The sequence below is a fragment of the Oncorhynchus clarkii genome, chromosome 15 (assembly GCF_045791955.1).
Source record: "Oncorhynchus clarkii lewisi isolate Uvic-CL-2024 chromosome 15, UVic_Ocla_1.0, whole genome shotgun sequence".
Classification (NCBI taxonomy): domain Eukaryota; kingdom Metazoa; phylum Chordata; class Actinopteri; order Salmoniformes; family Salmonidae; genus Oncorhynchus; species Oncorhynchus clarkii.
In genome coordinates, this window is record NC_092161.1 from 20,502,967 (window position 1) to 20,517,637 (window position 14,671).

Here is a 14,671-nt window from a genome sequence, read left to right on the forward strand (position 1 = left end):
CTTCCTTGGTACTGTAGATATCCATAGTGGAGGAACTGATAAGAGTGTGAGCTCTCGCGCAGTGGGGATTTAAAAGATGGAGGCGCGCGATACCTCCCCTCTGTATTTCTTTACTTTGATCATTTTTCTCCCAGGGAACAGATGTCATTGGTGAAGGTGACTTTCAAGAGCGTGTTTCTACCCCAGTCAGGGAGGCAGGCAGGGAAGAAGGCAGGGAGGCATATAAGAGATTTACTATTTCATTTCCAGCGGGATCATCATATTTAATTTGCCTACTGGGAGGAATGAAGTTCGGAGGAGAGAGAGGAGAGGAGGAAGAAAGGAGGAGAGGAGTGTGGTGCCTGAGGGGAGAGAGAGAGCGCCTTGTTGGGAGAGCTCAGAGGACGTCCTGGCTTTCAACTCTCCTCTCTCCCCCCACCAGTCATCACAACAGTGCCACCCTAAACCCCATACACGCACACAGGAGGGCCTGTACACACACACAAATAAACCATACACACATTTGCACCTGCACACAGATAAACACACACACACACACACACACTTAATAGCAGATACATAACATACGTATTATCCATTACAGTAGTTTCATGGGCCACAATGCAAGACCCTATATTGGAACGACGGTGGCATCTTGGCAAAAGGCAACGGCAGACAGACGAGTCCGAGCCAAAACCCTTCCCCAACAAGCCCGGTAGACTTTAAATGTGGCCCTGAGACATGCTTAAGTGTCGTCTCGTCTGACAAAAATAAAATAACAACAAAAAAAAACGACAGGAGAACATGCATTAAAAGCTGGCCAGCGCTCTTCTTTGAAATGTGTTTTTCATGTCCGTGGGGCTTTCTAATACCCACTCATAAATGTACGCAATTGTATCTCCTCTCCCTCGGCTGGCTCTCTCACCATTTATTTATTTGGCATCACTCTTTCCAGTTCCTCCACCATTTCCTCTCTCTCTCCACTTGTGTCCTCTTCCCTTTTGCACATCAGATTTTCACGCTCTGGTCCCCTGAAACCATCTCACCCCCCCTTCCTCCCTCCCTCAGTTTGCTTCACTGTCCCCTCTCTGCTTCCTTCTGGGAAATAAAGTACATTTAAAACCATAGCCAAACTTCCCATTGGTCCTTCGTAGACCTCTACTCACACAGCATGGCCCAGTATTTTAAGACCTGCTGAAACTACATGAATCATTGTGTTACGGGTGTTGTACATTCCCACTGCTTCAAAGGCACCGCTTCATTTTACAATGGGTTTTGTGTGTGTGTTCTCATTAGTTGCATCCTGCCCGGTGCAGACCCAGTTTGTGGTAGTAAATGGGAGTGTCAGTACTTGCCTGGTGCTAGGCAGCCAAGCTGTTTAGCAGTCAGAGGGCTAGGGCACACAGAAGAGTCCAATTGACTAGGATTAGGTGGAACAATGAGACGACAGCCTCTCTCCACGCAAACACACACACACACACACACACACACACACACACACACACACACACACACACACACACACACACACACACACACACACACACACACACACACACACACACACACACACACACACACACACACACACAGTAGGGTTGTGAAATGAGACTGAAAATTGCACCTTTGAAGCGGTCAGAAAATAGATGAAAAGAGCCATTAAGCCAGTGTATTATCTGAGCCAGTGACGTACTAAAAGACACCCCACACTGAGCCTCAATTTGTGTATGAGGGCCATTCGCATATCTATAATTCAACATGTTTCTGTGATAATAAAAAAAAGACATAAGGCACGTGATAAATAATTAATGGTATTAAATAAATCAACAAAAAAAGAAAACTGGAAAAAAAAAAGAAACATACTGGAAAAGTGTCATTGTCTGATTAAAAAGATCCAATTTGCATGGTTGATGTTCTCTAGTTTGTCAGATTACACAGAGTAGTGTTTCAAGAATGCCTAACAATCTTGTGGATTAAATGCAGAGACAGACTCGCAGCAAGTTAGAAAATATTTTAAATATTCTAAATTAATCTCCTTTGGTTATTTTCTGTTTATCACATCGAAAACTTGTCCAAACACTAATACACACACACACAACTTCCGAAGTTCTTTCACTAATATCTGTTTTGTGTCCCTGAAATATCACACAATAAACTAATCTCCTTCCAAGTTCTACACTATGGTAAACACCACTCTCCCCACCCCCTCAAAACCTCCCCCATAACATTCCTCCAACCCAAACAGAATTTTCGCAAAGGCTGACAGGGGGCTCAACGCAAAGAAGAAAACCTTGCTAATTCAAATAGCCATTATTGGCCATTACACTGCCTTCAGAAAGTATTCATATCCTTAGACCTATTCCACATTTTGCTGTGTTACAGACGGAATTCAAAATGTATACATTTGAAAAAATCTCCATCTACACACAATACCCCATAATGACAAAGTGAAATCATGTTTATTTTTTTGTACATTTATTGAAAATTAAATAGAGAAATATCTAATTTACATAAGTATTCACACCCCTGAGTCAATACATTGTCGAAGCACCTTTGGCAGAGATTACAAACGTGAGTCTTTCTGGGTAAGTCTCTACGAGCTTTCCACACCTGGATTGTACAACATTTGCCCATTATGTTTTTCAAAATTCTTGCGTACAGTGTTTTATAAAGTATTCATAACCCTTGATTTATTCCACATTGTTGTCACAACCGGAATTTAAAATGAATTAATATTTTTTTCCCCTCACCCATCTACACACAATACCCCATAATGACAAATTGAAAACATGATTTTAGCACTTTGGTAGCGATTACGGCTGTGAGTCTTTCTGGGTAAGTCTGTAAAAGCTTTGTACACTTAAATTGTACAATATTTACCTATTATTTTCAAAATGTCGAATTGGTTGATCATTGCTAGATAACCATCTAAGTCTTGCCATTGATTTTCAAGTAGATTTAAGTCAAAACTAACTTGGACACTCAGGAACATTCACTGTCTTCTTGGTAAGCAAATGAGTGTAGATTTGGCCTTGTGTTTTAGGTTATTGTCCTGCTGAAAGGTGAATTCATCTCCCAGTGTCTGGTGGAAAGCAGACTGAACCAGGTTTTCCTCTGGGAATTTGCCCATGCTTAGTGCCATTCTGTTTATTTTTTATCCTGAAAAACTCCCCAATCCTTAACAATTGCAAGCATACCCATAATGTGATGCAGCCACCACCATGATTGAAAATATGAAGAGTGGTACTCAGTGATGTATTGTTGGATTTACCCCAAACATAACGCCTTTTTATTCAGGAAATAAAGTTAATTTCTTTGCCACATTTGTTGCAGTTTTAGTTTAGTGGTTTATTGCAAACGGTATGCATGTTTTGGAATATGTTTATTCTGTACAGACTTTCTTTTCACTCTGTCATTTAGGTTAGTATTGTGGAGTAACTACAAATATTTTTGATCCACCCTCAGTTTCTCCTATCACAGCCATTAAACTCTGTACATTTTTTAAAGTCACCATTGGCCTCATCCTTGAGCGGTTTCCTTACTCTCCGGCAACAGAGTTAGGAAGGATGCTTGTATATTTGTAGAGACTGGGTGTATTGATATATCATCCAAAGTGTAATTAATAACTTCATCCTGCTCAAACAAAGGGATTTTTTTTTACCCATCTACCAATGGGTGCCCTTCTTTGCGAGGCATTGGAAAACCTCCCTGGTCTTTGTGGTTGAATCTGTGTTTGAAATTCACTGCTCGAAGGAGGGACCTTACAGATAATTGCATGTGTGGGGTACAGAGATGAGGTAGTGTTAAACACTATTTATTGCTTACAGAGTGACTCCGTGCAACATATTATGTGACTGTTAAGCAAATCTTTACTCCTGAACTTATTTAGGGCTGCCTCATAAAGGGGTTGAATACTTAAGCTGAAATATCTTGAATTTTTTTCATTTTTCATTAATTTATAAAAATGTCCAAAAATATAAATTCCACATCAACTTTATGGGGTATTGTGTGTAGGCCAGTGACGATCTCAATTTAATAAATGTTTAATTCAGGCTGTAAAACACCAAAATGTGGGAAAAGTAAAGGGGTGTGAATACTTTCTGAAGGCACTGTATGTTGAAGCATCAGGGGAAGCTGATGGAAAACATTGGGTTCTACTGAGGAGCTAGTAGTTACCTGTCATTGGTGACAAAGGATATGGTACTTAGCCTGGAGCACTACAAAGGCCTGTCAGGGTCATCACTCACACTGACTATAACAATAAATAGGAAGCCATCTTGAGGGCTATTTTCCTTAGTGGTGATGTAAACCCCAAGCATCCACCTGTTTTTGACCTTGGATTGTCGGTAAAAAGCGTGTGGAAACAGTATGTGTGTGGGTGTGTTTGCATATGTGTCAGTGCCTTTTGGATCAAAGGTCCGTGTGGTATAGATGGCAGGTGCACAAATGGCAGGTGATGGCCAAGAGAGTGATCTAAAATCAGGGGTTCCCAACCTTTTCTGTACCGGGGACCACCAAATCAAAGTCAAAAGCTCTTGAGGAACAGCATTTTGTTGTTGAAATTGATCTTGGTGGTCAAATTTGATAAATGTTTTCAGTGAATGTAAGAGATTAAAAGTCTATTATTATTAACAATTTGCATTCTGAATAGTAAAGTAATAATATAATACTCCCAGCTGTTATTATATTTGGAGAAATAAATCAATAAAAACATCTAAATAATCAACCACAGGTTGAAAACCACTGATCTAAATCTAAGCTGTAATCAACATGTCAAATGAGACCTGTTCGAGGAATCCTCTCCAGCATTTTACAACCAAAATAACCTTGAGGTTGTTCATTGGGTTTTACAGCATGTACAGTGCCTTCAGAAAGTATTACAACTCCTTGACTGTTTAAAAATGCATTTAAATTGATTAAATTTAGTTTCTTTTGTCACTGGCCTACACACAATACCCCAAAACATCAACGTGGAATTATGGTTTTAGACCTTTTTACAAATTAATAAAAAATGACAAGCTGAAATGCCTTGAGTAATTCACCCCTTTGTTACAGCAAGCCTAAAATTCAGGAATAAAAATTAGCTTAACAAGTCACATTCTAAGGTACATGGCCTTCATTTAGCAAATCTGACAATAACTCTATCCTCTTGATTCCTGCATACAATCAAAAACTCAAACAGGAAGTCCCAGTGATGCGCGCAATATGAAAGTGATCCAATGAAGCGGATGCTAAGCAACAGGACTGTTTCACTAGCAAAGACTGGAATATGTTCTGGGATTCATCTGATAACATTGAGGAGTTTACCACATCAGTCACCGGCTTCATTAATAAGTGCATTGAAGACATCGATGTGACCGTACGTACATATCCTAACCAGAAGCCATGGATTACAGGCAACAACTGCACTGAGATCAAGGCTTGGGCTGCCGCTTCAAGGTGCAGGACACTAATCCGGACGCTTATAAGAAATCCCACTACGCCCTACGACAAACCATCAAACAGGTAACCCGCCATTAGAGGACTAAGGTCGAATCCTGCTACACTGGCTTTAACTTCTTCATGACAGGGGGTAGTATTTTCACGTCCGGATGAAATGCATGCCCAAATTCAACTGCCTGCTACTCATCCCCAGACGATAAGATATACATATTATGCAGGAGGACCATTTGTGATGTTTATGGGACATATTGGAGTGCCAACAGAAGAAGCTCGTCAAAGGTAAGGCATGATTTATATTTTTATTTCTGCGTTTTGTGTCGCGCCTGCAGGGTTGAAATATGTTTTCTCTTTTTTGTTTACGGAGGTGCTATCCTCAGATAATAGCATCGTTTGCTTTCGTCGAAAAGCCTTTTTGAAATCTGAGATGTTGGCTGGATTCACAACACGTGTAGCTTTAATTTGGTATCTTACATGTGTGATTTCATGAAAGTTAGATTTTTATAGTAATTTATTTGAATTTAGCGTTCTGCATTTTCTCTGGCTTTTGGCCAGGTGGGACGCATATCACAGAGAAGTTAAAAAATAAAATAATTATTAGCAAAGATTGGCCTATGTTTGCATCTTTACAGAAAATGTGTTGTGATTGGAGCTCTGGATTTGCTATGCTGCATTCTTTAAAGAGAAATAGCAGGGATGTGTTGTAGATTAAATATGACGATGTTTGCTTTCCCGTAACTTGTAGCCTACACCTGAATATATTGCAAATGTATGCTCAGTTCTGTCACCTTCATGTGAAGAAGCACAATGATTTGTTGCGCCTGAACAGATAAAATATTTTGGGTGCTGGACATTGATCACGAGTAGGATTTAACCCATTTTCGATCAGACATGAGGATGAATATTACACATCATGTAAGGATATCTTTTGATATTATGCATTTTTTGAGAAATACGTATACATAAATGATCAGGTAATGACTGATACATGATACATTTCTGAAAGTATGTGGATTCGTTCATTCCTAAGTATAGGCTGGACACATGACATTTTTAACAATACTTTTTTTTCTGATAAAAACTAGAGCCCAGTTTCATAATGTTATTATTATATTAATATTATATTATATTAATAATATTAATATTATGTCCCAGCTGCTTGCTGTAGTTTTGAAGTAATCATGAAAAAGCAGGCCTTATTTTAGGGTATTTTTCACCCTGCCTGCTCCTATTAGTTCTATTGAGCAACGTGGCACCAACTCGCCTTCCGAATGTTCTATTCCCAGTTCATTGTTCTACGTCACAATGCCTGCTTTCCTATTGTTGGCAATGAGACCTGCCCACGTTGTTTGTAGTTCTAATGTAAACAAAAAACGGCTCATGGAACTCTGATGTCGTCCCATCGTTTACTATAGGGTAACACAGGTATGTCTGTCTATTTTGCCAAATATCTCGCAATGTGTATATTTAGATTTTTTTTCGAATTGGACAGCATTTTAAACATTATAATCTCCTCTTTCTAATTATGTAAGGCAGGGCAGTGTACTCCGTTGTCATCAAACGCTAGCCCAGAAATACCTTTTGGCGAAATGGAATTCTAAGCGTCACTCAAGTCAAAACAGGCTCTGCAAACATTCGACTCCATTCATTTGCTATGGGCTCACGCTAGTTTACCAGCTTAGCCAATGTTATTTTACCATTTTCAGCCTTGGGTGAATTTTGACACGTTCTATTGTCCAGCCTACAAAGTATAAAGGATTAGATATGTCAGCATGTTGACACATAACCTTTCCGGAGTTAAAATATTCTATAAATATGTAAGCGGGAGCACTCACATCAGAAGCGTATCTTGAAGGGATCTCACCCCGATATCTCCCTGGACTCATACAGTAGCAGGGAGATTTCTGAAGTCCGGACTGGATGCATGTAGAAACTGTCCCATTATTGAGAATATCCTAGCTCAATATATGAAATTAAGGACATGCGTATCTGGAGCACATCAACTCCTTATTTCCAATAAAATGTCATAAATATGTCCCCTGATATTGACCCTTTTCACCCAGTGCATCTTCTCCTTAAAAATAACTGTCCAATGAAAATGTCACTTTTAAAAGTTTATATTCTGTTAACTCGTCGCCACATGTTGTTGACTCATATTATACTCGCATTTTCTGACCAATGCATCAATTGAAGAAAAAAAATGAAAAAAAACAACTACTCAAACTTGTATCTAAAACAGCCAGTTGAAATAATGCTTGCCATTTCCTTACAGGATGATGTCATGCTGCTGAGGAGGATGAGCTGGCCAATCAGCGGTCTACTTGCATGACTATCTTTAGCAACCGGTATAAGCCTGTTGGGGTACGCCCACACCATTCCAACACAGAAAGGCTACTTTTTAACATAATTAAAACATTTTGGAAGGAAAACTATTTCACTTACATTGTAATTAATTATAGGTGATATTTCATAGAAATATAGCAACACTGGACAGTTACTTTAAAAGTGCTCCACTTATCTTCCCTCACTCACCTCACATACCTCCGTCACCCTCACTTCCCCCACGCACTTCCCTCGTTCCATCCCAAGTTCTCCTCCTTTGTCCCCACATCTAGCTTATCTTCTCCCCGTTCTACATCCTATTGAAGTTTAACTCCCTTCCTCGCTCTCCTTCTCCCCCATTTGAGATTTAATCACTCCTAACTGTCCATAAAGATGAAATTACTAAAGCACAGTAGATCGTTAAGGTCAAATTCATGTTAGGATGGTTCGGCTTTTCCTGTCTGTCTTGTAGCTCTGAGCACTAAGAGATCTCCTCTTTGCTAACGACTAACTGGACAAAACACAAGCTGCCTTTCTGAGATGGATTCACTTCCGAGGAGGTTGTTGACAAACAACCCCTCCCAAACGAACCCCCTCGTGCCTGTCTTTTCTAATCTTCTATCACTGAGGTGGGGGCTGTGTTCCTAAAAGAGACAAGTTGAATAAATAATGAAATGCTGATTTACCTAAATACAATTGAGCAATTCCATTCTCATGAAGACTTGCGGCTAGCCTCTCTAGCCCATAGGCTGTAGAGAGTGGAGTGTCAAATTAAATACAATTTTATTGGTCACATACACATATTTAGCAGATGTTATTGCAGGTGTAGTAAAAATATGCTTGTGTTCCTAGCTCCAACAGTGCAGTAATATCTAACAATTCACAACAATACACACAAATCTAAAAGTAAAATAACAGAATTAAGATATATTAAGACGTGCAATGTGGAGTGGTATTGACTAAAATACAGTAGAATAGAGTACAGTATATGCATATGAAATTAGTAAAGCAGTATGTAAACAAACATTAAAGAGAATAGTGTTCCATTATTAAAGTGAACAGTGATTCCATGTCTATGTATATAGGGAAGTTGCCGTACCAGGCGGTGATATAGCCCGACAGGAAGCTCTCAATTGTGCATCTGTAAAATTTTGTGAGGGTCTTAGGGGCCAATGCAAGTTTCTTCAGCCTCCTGAGGTTGAAGAGGCGCTGTTGCACCTTCTTCACCACTCTGTGTGTGTGGGTGGACCATTTCAGATCATCAGTGATGTGTACGCTGAGGAACTTGAAGCTTTCCACCTTCTCCACTGTGGTCCCGTCAATGTGGGTAGGGGCATGCTCCCTCTGCACAGCGCACTAATGAATTTAGCATTAGCCACCTAATGAGCTAGCAGCTAATGTAGCAGTACCTCCAGTTAAAAGCAGTTAGCTGTGAGACTCCTCAGAAAACACCAGAGGTGTGTATCTACCTTAGATCCTAATGATTAATTAGAGTGGTGTTTGACTGGAATTTAATAACAAAATATAGTAGTGCTGCGTGATTAACCAATTTAATTGACCGATGTCAGTTCAATTACTTGAATTCCATTTACAGTACCAGTGAAAAGTTTGGACACACCTACTCACTCAAGGGTTTTTCTTCATTTCTATTATTTTCTACATTGTAGAATAATAGTGAAGACATCAAAACTATGAAATAACACATGGAATCATGTAGTTACCAAAAAAGTGTCTAAATATATTTTATATTTGAGATTCTTCAAAGTAGCCACCCTTTGCCTTGATGACAGCTTTGCACTGTCATCCTCTCAGCCAGCTTCATGAGGTGGTCACCTGGAATACATTTCAATTAACAGGTGTGCCTTGTTAAAAGTTCATTTGTGGAATGTCTTTCCTTCTTAATGCATTTGAGCCAATCAGTTGTGTTGTGACAAGGTAGGGGTGGTATACAGAAGATAGCCCTATTTGGTAAAAGACCAAGTCCATATTATGGCAAGAACAGCTCAAATAAGCAAGGAGAAACGACAGTCCATCATTACTTTCAGACATGGTCAGTCAATCCGGAAAATGTCAAGAACTTTGATAGTTTCTTCCATTGCAGTCGCAAAAACCATCAAGCGCTATGGTGAAACTGGCTCTCATGAGAACCGCCACAGGAAAGGAAGACCCAGAGTTACCTCTGCTGCAGCCCAAATAAATGCTTCACAGAGTTCAAGTAAGACATCTCAACATTAACTGTTCAGAGGAGACTGCATGAAATCAGGCCTTCGTGGTTGAATTGCTGCAAAGAAACCACTACTAAAGGACACTAAGAAGAAGAAAAAACTTGCTTGGGCCAAGAAACACGAGCAATGGACATTAGAGCGGTGGAAATCTGTCCTTTGGTCTGATGAGTCCAAATTTGAGATTTTTGGGTCCAACTGCAGTGTCTTTGTGAGATGCAGAGTAGGTGAACGGATGATCTCTGCATGTGTGGTTCCCACCGTGAAGCATGGAGGTGGTGGTGGTGTGGGGGTGCTTTGCTGGTGATACTGTCAATGATTTATTTAGAATTCAAGGCACACTTAACCAGCATGACTACCACAGCATTCCGAGGGGATACGCCATCCCATCTGGGTTGCGCTTAGTGGGACTATAATTTGTTTTTCAACAGGACAATGACCCAACACACCTCCAGGCTGTGTAAGGGCTATTTGACCAAGAAGGAGAGTGATGGAGTGATGCATCAGATGACGTGGCCTCCACAATCACCTGACCGCAACACCATTTGAGATGGTTTGTGATGCGTTGGACCGCAAAGTGAAAGAAAAACACCCCATATATTCCGCATATATTGTAACTGGTTCAAGACTGTTGGAAAAGCATTCCAGGTGAAGCTGGTTGAGAGAATTGTCCCAGAGTTGACCGGGTTAGGGGAGGGTTTGGCTGGGGTAGGCCGTCATTGTACAATAAGAATTTGTTATTAATCAACTTGCTTAGTTAAATAAAGGTTAAATAAAATAAAAGAATGCCAAGAGTGTGCAAATATGTCATCAAGGCAAAGGGTGGCTACTTTGAAGAATCTAAAATATATGTTGATTTGTTTAACACTTTTTTGGTTACTACATGATTCCATATGTGTTATTTCATAGTTTTGATATCTTTACTACTAATCTACAACGTAGGAAATAGTAAAAATAAAGAAAAATCTTTGAATGAGTAGGTGTGTAACTTTGACTGGTACTGTTGTTCGGGGGGGGGGGGGGGACATGCGAGCCCAACAGGCTGTTTCACTAGAGAGAAATAAAATAATTCACTAGAAAAATCAAGTCAAGAACTATGTACTATTGGTTGTATATTTCTGTTTTTTTGTAATTGTCGTGTTCATAATAAAAAAAAAGATTTAAAAATAATAATAAAAAACGATGGAACGCTGGGCCGAAGGGAGTAGTAGTTTTCATTGAGCAAATATTCAACATAGTCCAGTATGGAAATATGGTAATTAACTACAATGACCATTATCCATTGCACCTGTTCTTTTCCAGCTTGGATACACTTTTATGCATTCTACGTTAGGTTAGATAAACACAGACCACATACACTGCCGCATGAGAGAGGAATGCAGAAAACACAATGACAAGAAAGAGGGATAGAGAGTTCATGAAAGTATGCCTCATCTACTTTGAAGAACAGGTAAAATGATTGTCAGACAGCTCTGAAGCATACTTAGGCAGGCTAGCCTAGCTTAATAGGATGACTAAAGACAGTACAGTATGGGTAGAACATAGATAATGTTAGATGGCTGTCTGTGCTGTTTGATACTGCCTGAGCAGAGATGAGATGCTGACTTTAAGGAATAAAAAATTATAAAGTCATAAAACTAAGTAATATACACAACTGAAATATTTGATCATTTATTGAAATGTCCTATTTCTATGTGTAGACCTGACAGAAACAACTGAATTGGTAATTGAATTTTCAATATGTTTGGCTTTGGCATTTCCATTAAAAAGCCCTAATAATTTGAATGTCATTATTTAATATATTTAAAAAACGAAATATCGAAACCAAAATCCGTGATAATTTTTTATAGTCGAACCGAAACAACCTCAAAAAGCACTAATCGCTCAGCTCTACTAAATAGGACTACCATTTGTCCCTTTTGGGTAGGACACTATCTGAAACTCTGATTTTTTTTGTATGAAAATCTATAATTAATAGTGAGTGATATGCCTAATGGGTATTGGTCAGGGGGTGTGGAGTGAGAAGAATCAAATCATAATTCCTCTAATGAAATGTGTCATTGATTAAAATTTGATTTGATTGAAATTGAACGGCTTTGTGAGAGCGACTTTGGCTCAATTAAAAACTGTTGAACTGCTCTGAAAATAGTGGTTATATGGGCAAGGGAACATTCCTCCTCGGAAACCTTTAGCAGCTCAGAGACAGTCAGGGAAATCAGATATAAAAACGTTTCATCCTCCACAGAGAGGAAGCGCTTTTAAGACAAGACATGTAGTAGGGCCATCCATCACCCTTGTGTCATTCCTGGGTCAGTCAGCCTCCCCTCTGCAACCACCTCCATCACAAAAGAGAGGAAACAATATATCCTCTTCCAAATCCAAAAAGAGCTGTGGATGGTCCGTTCTCCCGCCTGACACTGAAAACGTGATATCTTGTCAAACTGTCACCAAACCACAGAGAGATAATACGACTTCAATCACGTATACTACCGAGCCTCACATACCAAGCCCTGATCATATCCAGCACCACACTTATGTTCATGGTAGTCCAGAAGTATAATAGACAATCTAATGTATGCTTGCATATCATGCTGATAGATGTTGTACATCCCTTTGGGATGGAATGTTAAAAACCTTCTGACTTAAGCCAGAAGGTATGCTTTACTGTGAAGGAGGCACTGGCCACCCAGACCTCCTGCTACAGGGAAAGTGAAGACAGGAGATTCCGCTCTTCTCCTGCAGTCAGACGCTCTCACATTCCTCACATCCCATCAGCCCCTGTGGTCACCTAGACAGACCCAGACCCAGGGGGAAATTAAGCTGTGTGTGTGGGTGGAGAGTGAACGGCCAGACACTGCAAGCCCCTAAGGGCTGAAACTGAGATCCATCCATGAAAATGTAACTCAGACATTCCCATGGTTCACGTAGAGTATTGACGTCTGCCCCATGAAACAGGTAGTTTAGAATGTTGAGTATGAGTGCATGGTTTTTGTCAGTAAGTTTACTGAATTTGTAGAATGTGAGAATCTAAAGTATTCTTCAGATGTGTAATTGCATAACAAGTTAAGTATATAGTGCCCGGGCTATTCATTTCATGACGGTGTCACTTTATCAAAGGGCCTCACTGCAACTGACTGTACATTGCGTGTAGCTAAAGTGGTGTATGTATTGCCCCACTTGCCACTCCCACTGAAGTAAATGTCAATGAACAGCCGTAAGTAAGCACCACCGTATAGCGACAGGGTCCAACTGTATAATGTATGACTGTGCTGAAAATAGTGTCATTACACAAAGTACTGTATAACTGCTACTATGTAACTGTACACCATAATGTATTACTCTAATTGTGTGTGTGTGTGTGTGTGTGTCTGTGTGTGTGCGCGCGCGTCTTTGCATTGGACTCACCAGCACACTTGGTCTTGGCCCTCAGGGGGGGTCCGGGGGCCCCAGTTCCTCCGTCCAGGGGCCGGGTGAGCAGCACGCTGATCTCGTACTCCGTGTCGGGGTCCAGGTGGCCGATTTTGTGTGTGGTCTTGTCCACAGGCTGGTTGTCGATGAGGCTGCCTGCCACCGTGCGGTACTCAACCTCCCGCTCCACGATGGGCCCGTCACCGTTGATGGAGTTGGCGTTGAGCTGGATCCACAGGTAGGTTGCACCCACGGCGGTAAGCTGGGGCGGAGCGATGGGCACCGGGGGCTCTGGGGGTCAAAGAGGAAGAGATTAGGGTTAGATGAGGAGTCTTAAATGGTCATTTCAAATTGGTAGATAAATACTGTTTATCTACCAAGGTTAAAGTAACTGTCCAGTGAAAATCTCACTTTTAAAAGTTTATATTCTGTTAACTCATACCCAAATGATGTTGTTGACTGATCCTATACTCGTATGTGACCAAAGCATAAATATATATTTTTTTTTTTTTAAAACCCCACCTCGAACTTGTATCTCAAACAGACCGTTTCAAAAATGCTTGCTACTTCCTTATAGAGGATGTTGACATGGAAAAAAAACTATTTCACTCATATTGCCATTAATTACAGGTAATATTTAACAGAAAATTGGTAAAAACAGGCCAGTTATTTTAATACTTTATAATATATTAATTATTTTATCCCCAGAGACACTATATATACTGTATTTACTCTCTAGGGGCTTTCAATCATATGGTTCCAGGAACTGATAATACATTGCAAAATGTGTTCTGTTTCTTGATGATTCACCTTGACTCTGCTATACAAGGGAGATGGCAAATAGCACCCTGCGCTAAACCTGCAGTGAGCGTAGCTAAACACACTAAAACTATGCAAATACCACCGGTTTACTCTGCAAAAAGAACAGAATAGAGCGCAACATTCTCAATTACATACAACTTGAGTCTGTAGAGAAATAGAAAACATGTTAGCATGATATCGGAAGCTTAAATCTTAAGTAAGAGCAATTAAGTGATTGTAGTGGCGGTGCCTCACACAAAGCCGGGAGTAACGGGCTGAAGCGGAGAGCACGATGAAACGGAGAGAGATCAAAAGCGAGGTAATGAGTTAAACCAATTAATTTCCTGACCTTCGCCGATAGAACAGCCAACCTGAATCCCATTACTCATCACTCCCACCGGTCCTGCTCCATTTCTCCCGTGACCCATTTCAATAATCTCCCTCTCCTCTCCTCCACCCATCTCTCTTTTCTCTTTGTCTCCCCGAAGAGACCTCTGAGA

General features: G+C 40.3%; 1 protein-coding gene across 12 annotated transcripts in view; it reads right to left on the reverse strand.

The window, feature by feature from the left end:
• LOC139367028 (receptor-type tyrosine-protein phosphatase mu-like) overlaps positions 1 to 14,671 on the reverse strand; it is a 296,813-nt gene that overhangs the window by 159,309 nt on the left and 122,833 nt on the right. For all 12 annotated transcript variants that reach the window (XM_071104931.1, XM_071104928.1, XM_071104927.1 and 9 more), the window contains exon 7: positions 13,368 to 13,661. In XM_071104931.1, the coding sequence (XP_070961032.1) occupies positions 13,368 to 13,661 (294 nt within the window). The remainder of the gene's footprint in view (positions 1 to 13,367; positions 13,662 to 14,671) is intronic.